The 9,158-nt window shown below is 37.0% G+C and overlaps 1 protein-coding gene across 1 annotated transcript in view; it reads left to right on the forward strand.

Annotated features, from left to right (window-relative positions):
* gnai2a (guanine nucleotide binding protein (G protein), alpha inhibiting activity polypeptide 2a) overlaps nucleotides 1-9,158 on the forward strand; it is a 70,717-nt gene that overhangs the window by 50,789 nt on the left and 10,770 nt on the right. Inside the window, exons 2-3 of the mRNA XM_048172670.1 lie at nucleotides 1,286-1,328; nucleotides 3,484-3,625. Of these exons, the coding sequence (XP_048028627.1) occupies nucleotides 1,286-1,328; nucleotides 3,484-3,625 (185 nt within the window). The remainder of the gene's footprint in view (nucleotides 1-1,285; nucleotides 1,329-3,483; nucleotides 3,626-9,158) is intronic.

Consider the following 9,158-nt stretch of genomic DNA (forward strand, 5'->3'; position numbering starts at 1 on the left):
GCTGCAACAACTAAATGATAAAACTGATAATCGTTAATGACATTCATTGTCGACGATTTTCATTATCGATTAGTCGCATCTGCCCACCGTGCACAGAAAACTTCCGCCAGTTGTGTCAAATTACAGCACTTAATAATGCATTTCTGTGGACAAAATGCATCTAAGAATAGTGGAGGAAACAGAGAGGAAATAAAAAAGAAAATCCGATTAATCGATTAATTGAAGAAATAATCAACCAACTAATCGATTATCAAAATAATCGTTAGTTGCAGTCCTAATTGTTTTCAGTGATGTACATCTGTTATCTCACAAAATGTATTTCATGGTTTCATGACCCTTTAATGCTAACTTTCTAATCGTGCAGTAGCAGCAAAAATCTTTCAAATGAAAGCCACAAACTGATGTGTGACTGAAGTTTGAACGTCTGCTGTCTCTGTAAGATGTGGGAGATCTGATTTTGCATGTTTTAGGTGTTGACACCAGCTGCTCAAGTGTGAAGTGGGTGTGAGCGTGTGGCACGTTGACAGGTGTGCTAACACCAGGGTTTTTAAACTCTGTAGGGCATCTTTTGAGATACTACCACACACACTCACACATCTCTTCATTATCTTTGGATACTATTTCATTGGAGTTTGAGGACAGGATTACATAGTTTTCCGCTCATTTTGGAGCATAAGCCGTTTAGAGTTATGTAAGAGGGTCTCAGACTGACGGCCGGTGGCAGTGCTGCATCTCAGAGCTGCATGTCATGTGACACAAACTTGTTCCCCGCAGCGCAAATGTGCCAATCCACATCAGATGCGTCGGTCTGACGTGTGCATGTTTGTTTTTGAGATATTAGGAGGTGCTTTTGGGAGCTTGTTGATTCTAGCGTATGGCCGTTATGTTTTGTGTGTTTATATAATGTTCAAATGAGGGAGTTAGATGTCAAATGAGCAGCATGCCCCCACAGGCCTGTGGAAATTACGCTGATAAGACCTCGTTTCCTGTTTGTGAAGCACTCAGACATCTCCATTAAAGGCCAAACTTGATAAACACCAGGTCTGTGAGAGAATGGAATGCTAAAGATCGACAGCTAAGTCAGCAATACTTGAGTTAATGGAAGTATAGGCTACACACACACACACACACACACACACACTCTACAGGGTAGGCATTAGCACTAATACTCTGACTAGACGGAGGGAAAAAACACTGACTGTGTGCTTGCTATCCTGTCTGCAAGATGAAATGTGTGTGTTTTTTTTTTTTTTTTAACCCTGTTTGTTTTGTGTTTCTGTCACAGGTGCTGGAGAATCGGGGAAGAGCACCATCGTAAAACAGATGAAGTGAGTGAACGACAATTTTCTCTCCTCAAATTCTCTTGCTCTCTTTCAGACATGTGCCAATTGTTGATGCTGGTGTGGATGATATGAGAGGGAACAGCTGCAACTCTACAGTGAGAAAATGTTAAAAAAGAAAATAACTCTCTCAAATGCGCGTACGCATTTGTTCACATGGCACATTGGGAGGTTTTTTTTGCCCTTTCTCCGATTAATGAGCTCAAAGTGCACATACTCGTACACAAACCCCAGAGCTCTAGTTTAGAATCATTCATTTCAGTGAATCAGTTCATTTTCACAGCTTCAATGAATCAGTTCTAAGATCACTGGCTAGTTAATTGAATGTGTTGTTATTCAGTAGGGCTGCTCGATTAATCGAAATTAAACCTCATGCGATTTGGCAATTGGCTGCAGATTTTTTTTTTAATGTGCAGCTTATCGGTGAAGTATGACTAAATGCTGCTCCATCTGAAAACTAGGGATGTGTCACGATTTTCAAATATTGCAATAGTTGATTTAATTATAGAATATCGAATAGTTTGTGCGATTGTCTTAAAGGTGCCCTAGAATCAAAAATTGAATTTACCTTGGCAAAGCTGAATAACAAGAGTTCAGTACATGGAAAAGACATACATTGAGTTTCAAACTCCATTGCTTCCTCCTCCTTATGTAAATCTCAGGGAGCGAGAGATTTAAAGGGGCCGCGCGCTGAATCGGTGCATAGCTAATGATGCCTCGAAATAGGCAGTTAAAAAAAATTACTAAAAAAAAAATCTATGAGGTATTTTGAGCTGAAACTTCACAGACACTTTCAGGGGACACCTTAGACTTATATTACATATTGTGAAAGAACGTTCTACGGCACCTTTAAAAAAATCCTCATGTTTTCAATGGTGACATGTTCATGTAACCAGAGGGTGGCGTGCGCTGCCAATAACGCACCTAAAAAGCTGTCAATCAACTCTTAGACAACAGTAAAACACAGGGGTTTATGCGGACAAAATTATTGGAGAAATCTAACATGCATCACTAGAGAGAAGCGTATCGTTTAACTGAAAGATCGAGTTACAACATTTTGATGTTTAAATTAAATGCAGGCATGGATGAATCACTCACAATAAGATCAATAACATGCCTTTTAACAATATATGGGGTGAATTTCTATATCATGCCAACTTTAATTAGTGTAAGTTGCTCAGAACGTTATTTTCACCACAACAGAAAAGCGATTGTGGAAGAAGAACTCTTGCTTATAACACCCCTTGTGACAATGATATAGATAATGATCATGTATTGATAATAATACATGGAATTGTGTTTGCCTTATTGGCGTACTTGAGAAGAGTATTTTCAGGTCTTACAGATAGAGGTTATGTCTCAAAACTGAGCAAGTTGCCTACCTAGACAGCAATTTTTGGCATCAAATGATTAAATGTTACAAACATAACACTAATGGCTAGAAATGCTGTAAGCTTACATGTCATCTTATCTCACATTCCCATAAGCAGCTGTGGATGTGGGAGTTTGCGTGTAGTCAGGCCCCTGGCAGCAGTTAATGCTGTTTATCTGACCTTGACCTCTGCTACTCTTCTTACGCCTCTGTTTCCCAAATCAGTTTTACACTCTAATCACTCTGTTTACTACTTCATCTCATTACTGAATGCATCCTGACACGCACGCACTCTGATCTGGGGCACAATAGCAACTTTTATTCTGTTATAATAGAATTACATTATTATTAAATGACTCTAGAAACTAGTTGTGCTTAGTTATATCAGAGAGAATTGTGTAATTGTGAAATATGATTACAATTCAAAATAACTATTTTAATATATATTGATATTTAATTTTTTTCTGATGCAAAGCTGAATTTTCAGCATCCTTACTCCATTCTTCAATGTCACATGATCCTTCAGAAATCATTCTAATATGCTAATTTGCTGTTCAAGAAACATTTCTTATTATTATTAATGTTGAAAACATTGAAAAAGCTTAATACTTTTGTGGAAACCATGATTTTTTTTTTCAGGATTTTAAATAGAAAGTTTTTTTAATTGTTTTCTTTTTGTAACAATATAAAAGTTTTTCTGTCACTTTTCATCAATGGCTAAATATACTGTACGAAACTGATCGATTGATCGTCTATGTGTCCTTTTTGCAGAATTATCCATGAGGATGGCTACTCGGAGGAAGAGTGCAAGCAGTATCGAGCGGTGGTCTACAGTAACACCATACAGTCCATCATGGCCATCATTAAAGCCATGAGCAACCTCAAGATCGAATATGAGGACAGTGGCAGAGCGGTGAGTACACACAGCATTCCCTCAGCAAATAAATCACACACACTGTACAGAGGCCCACCACCCTCAGATGATCCCTAGTCTCAAAGCCTGACTTTTGATCAGTATAAAGTCTGGTAAGCACTAGGGATGTCACAATACCAAAAATCTAGTAGTCGGTACTGATACCACCAAAAGTACATGATACTCGATACCAAAGTCAATAGACAGTAATAAAAATAGACTGAATAAACACATTAGAAGCACTGGCATAAATAAATACAGTAGAATAAAGATACAAATTAAACAACGCTGTGTATATTTTAAGGAAGATCTAACAGTAGTATTGAATAATCAAATATAAAATAACATGCATAGTTATTATTTATTATTATCAATGCTGAGAACAGTTGTGCTGCTAAATATGTTTGTGGAATCTTTTTTTTTTTTTTATGAATAGGAAGTTCCAAAGAACAGCTTTTATTTGAACTAGAAATCTTTTGTAACATTATAAATGTCTTTACTGTCACTTTAGATCAATTTAATTAATCCTTTCTGAATAAAAGTATTAACTTCTTTTAACCTTTTTAATGGTACCAGCCTGAAAATTTCCAAATGCAACTTTGTTTCCTGTCAGAATGTTGAAACTTGTACACTGTGACCTGCAAAAATTGCATAAAGCCAGGCAGTCGGATTACAAATAGTGATTCCAGCCTTCTCTTGTCCTCCTTGTTGTGCAATATCCATTAGATGCTCACATGAACAGTCCACTGGCCATCTGAGAATGAGTCAAAGAAAACTATAGCTTATTCTTCTGCTCTGTGTCCTGTAAAAGATTACAGATCAAATATAGCACAATAAATCTCTTTTAATCTGCGGTCTATGCAGTCTATGCACCGATCCTCAAAGCCTGCAAAGTGTAAAAGTGTAAAAAGTAAGGAAAAAAGAGAATGAGCAAGTGAGAGTGTTAGCTTGCTATCTAGGATGTCTAGAGAACAGCCTGAAGGCAGCAGTATGTTCAGTGCATCTGATCCACCTGAGGCTCTGGAAAAACACTGATCTCTATCAGATTTATCCTCATTATATATTAGAATCATTGATAGTCTAGATTTACAGCCATTCACTGAATGTACAGGGTTAACACTGTCTGAATGGAAGGAAGTAGGACGCAGGAGTCTCGAGACCTGTTATTAAAAGTCAGACTTCTTATAACTTGTCAGAGCATCTTAAAAAAGCAGCACTCATGGTGCAGAAAATGAAGTGAAGAATGGCTCCTTTAAAACAATATAGACTCTTGTGTATGTGTGTGTGTGTGTGTCTAGCAGCAGTGTGTAGTTTAATTAGACGGGTTAAGGGAGAGATAGATGATTGTGTTTCCGTTCTGGGAATAGAGCTGTAAAGTGCTGTGAGAGAAGCTAGCAACATCTCTCCACCACGTTTAATTAGTGAGAGAGAGAGAGAGAGAGATCTGTTGGAGACATTCCTCAAGTGTGTCTCTTTCTTTCTCGTTTATGTCGTGTTTGATGTGGGATGTGCTGTATTTTAAAGTCGTTAAATCAGTAGGTCGTCTGAACGACTAGTTGACTACTCTGTTAAGGAAACCCTGTAAGCTAGTTCACAGTCATGTCAAGTCATTTCTGAACAATTTATCAGGGGTGCCAGGGCAGGATTGGGTGAAACATCGCTTTGGGAAGGCTAAATATTTCACAATTTTTAAACCGGTAAGTGTATGATACCTGCAAACTAGTCGCTTTTTGGCAAGACCATAGACATCTCTCGAGCTGTTGCAATCTTTTTTGGCTCTCTTTAATGTGGTGTGACAGATCGCTCTAGCGCTCCAGTTCAAGTGAAGCAGCAGCGCGAAACGTATGTGAAACGATCATCTCTTCTGCTTTACTACTAGTTACAGCAAGAAAGTGGTGAATGACTTCCTCCTCGCCTCTGATTCTGGTGTCCTCAGCATTCTGGTCCTTTTGGACCTGAGTTCAGCTTTTGATACCGTCTGCCACTCTGTACTTTTGTCCTGATTGTCTGCAATCGGCATTTCAGAAACGGCTTTACAATGGCTAAATTCATATCTCACAGACAGGCAACAGTTCATTAGCATTGACAAATTCAATTCTCATTCTGTCACCTTCTCCCGTGGAGTGCCTCAAGGATCTGTCCTTGGTCCACTTTTATTCTTAATCTACACACTTCCCCTAGGTCAGATCATCCGGCGCCATGGCTTTAATTTTCACAGTTATGCTGACGACACACAAATCTATTTCACTGTACAACCTAACTCTGTTTTTCCTCCCCCTTCCTTAACCCTCTGGAGTCTGAGGCTGATTTGGGGCTTGGAGAAGTTTTGACATGCCCTGACATTTGTGCTTTTTTCAGTTGTTCATAAACATATAAATGACAAAAGTGTCATTACACTGTATTCAGCACAAACTAGGCTACAATAATATGTGAGGAACATGTATGTACATGTTTGTATTTTTGAAGGAATAATGTTTATGCGTGGTTATTGAAAAAACAAAAACTTAAGTCACTGAAATAAGGCCTTTCTTGTCAAGAAACACAGTATGCGTGGGGGCGTGAATCTGCATGAATAATGGGCCATTTACACCTGAGAAGACAAAAGAATCACATAATAATGACCTGAAATGACTTGCATATTAATGAGGCCTATCAGTCAGGTAGGCTGTGAAAAAAACCCTCTGTAATAATGTCTCAGCTCATCATAAACAGCAATACTGTGAAATATTATTAAAATTTAAAATAATGGTATTCTATTATATTATTTAAAATATAATGTATTTCTGTGGTGCAAAGTGTCTGAACAATTATGTTACCTCTATGGCATTTCATATAGGCTTTTAGCTTAAAAGCATGCACATTTGGAGAAATATTGATGGATTCTTATATATTTATGTCAATTTTCTATACTGAGAAATAATATTTATTGTCATCACTATGAGTGCTGGATACTGTGTTTTTAATTCATACTTGCAGACGGAGGGCGCTCTTTACACCTTTAGTCCACAAATTCATAATATAAAGAAGAAAAGGAACTAGGAACTAATGGCATGTCTTCTAGAGATCGCTAACATTGCTTTAACATCCAAATAAACACTTTTCAAGACAATAAATACACGATTGAGACGATGAATGCATGTATTGCCTCTGAATTTGCGTCTGAATACCGCTGGCTCCGTGGGCATGGCCGCATTAGCGGATAATGAGCTGAATCACGGACTTCTGACATGGCTCTCTTTTCATACAGATTACATAAACACAGAAGGTTTGTTTTCGATTTGACTTGCACGATTTAAAACCTGACATTTCAACATTTCTTTAGACGTAAGTGTCATTTTTTTTGTCATTAGTATTCATAAGTTACAGTTCATTTTCTGAGAACTATCAGATTGGACTTCGTTCAGAGGGAGAGGAGAGATCACGCATCATGTTAGTTTTCTTTATTTTACAAAAAGCACAACATTGTGTTTTTACTCTGAGTGTACACAAATAAAAGAAGATATTCTATAGTTTCAATTGATATATTACTTAAATCCCTTGATCTCACCCAACATGATTTTTCTGTTAACTTTGACGGTGTCCTGGTTCAACCCTCTTCCACTATTCGAAACCTTGGTGTGTTGTTCAATTCTAGGCTAAGTTTTGAACCCCACATCAATCAGCTTGTCAAGTCCTGTTTCTTCCATCTTTGCAACATTGTCCGTTTAAGGCCCTCACTAAATCTCAAAGATGCAGAAACTGTTGTTCACGCTTTTATAACTTCACGTCTTGATTATTGTAACTCCTTGCTTTATGGTCTACCCAAAAAAGTCATAAATCGCTTGCGGTTCATTCAGAATTCAGCTGCTCGGGTCCTCACTTTTACCAAAAAATCAGCTCACATCACCCCTGTCTTACAGCAACTACATTGGCTCCCTGTTAGTTACCGCATCCAGTTTAAGATTCTTACTCTAGTTTTTAAGGCTCGTCATGGTTTAGCACCTTCCTACCTTTGCGAAATGATTATCCCCTATGTCCCTGCCCGTACTCTGAGATCGAGCACTGAAAACTTGCTTGCGGTACCCAAGTTCCGTCTATCTAGTGTGGGTGGTAGGGCTTTCAGCATATCAGCTTCTAAGCTCTGGAACAAGCTACCACAAGACCTTTGTGATATCTCTTCTCTTCAGACCTACAAAACTGCCCTCAAAACACACTTATTCACTTTATGTTTTGTTAATTGATTGTCTGTCTCAATTTTCCAGCACTGTGCTTGTTTTTTGTAAGTCTAATGTAGATTAACCTTCTTTGTCTGTTCTATCTGGTTTGATTACATGTTGTATACTGACTGTATACTTATATGTATTCATATTATATAGCAACTTACTGTAAAGCGTCCTTGGGTTCCTGAAAGGCCCTAAATAAATAAAACATATTATTATTATTATTATTATTAAGAAATAAACATGAACATCAGAAGGTATGTTAAAAGATGCAGTACAACTTACCGAAATCTGTATCATGTCTCATGTAATCGCTCAATCACTGTTTCCACCACAGATAAATAACAATAAAACAGCTTGTAAACAATATCACATAACATCACATTTACCTCAGAAAAGTCATTCAGTGTGCAAAAATTCGTTAGTCAGCTAGAAACATGAACTTAGAGGGGAGCATTTTGCTAAATATATGCACTATATTGCTTATTTATTTTATTTAACCTGTTCTTCAGTATTTAATGTATGTTTGAATAAATTTGTTTTATGACAGCCACAATTTAAATGTTTATATTTAAAAAAAATAAATAAAAAATATCATTAAATTTGTATTATTCTAACATTATTATTATTTAAATGCAATTCGCATACAAATCAGTTCATTTTAACTCATTTAAAAAAAAAAAAAATGTTTGTTTTGTTGGGATACCAAAATTTCAGTAGTCTATATCAATGCCAGTAAAATTTCACATTCTAAAAAATTCTTAATGCATAGATCTGTTTCGATTTTTTTTTTTTTTTTTTTTTTTTGGGTCCCAGTGTTTCCAGTGTCTCAGAGCAGTTCAGTTCACAGTAAATGCTGCTCCACACGAACTCATCTTTGCATCTGCTCTGAGTTTGGGTCATTCATAATGAGCATTTGGGAATGCAACATGTGCCAACCATCTTCCCAAATTTGTAATAAACTCTTCTAAACTGACTGTTTGCTCCCTGAGGTTCTATGCCAAAATAAAAACTTGATGATTTACGGTTTGAAAATGAAGCCATAAATGTTGGTATTATACTTTTTATAGTTTTACTGTAATATAAAATTATTAATTACATTTAAAATCAATTTAACAGAAAAATTGCAATTACGTTTTGTTCAACCCAACGAATCATGCAACCCAAATCACCATCTTGATCCATCCCTATGTTTAATTTGACTCTGTTACTCCTTAAAAGCTTTAAAAACATTGAGTATGCAGTGCTGTGCGTAAGACAGGAAGAGGAACATCGGCCAGTGTACCTTTTTAAACCGTGTGAGTGAGTGCATGTGTTAACCATATGTCACAGTT

The sequence above is a fragment of the Megalobrama amblycephala genome, linkage group LG21, assembly GCF_018812025.1.
Source record: "Megalobrama amblycephala isolate DHTTF-2021 linkage group LG21, ASM1881202v1, whole genome shotgun sequence".
Classification (NCBI taxonomy): Eukaryota; Metazoa; Chordata; class Actinopteri; order Cypriniformes; family Xenocyprididae; genus Megalobrama; species Megalobrama amblycephala.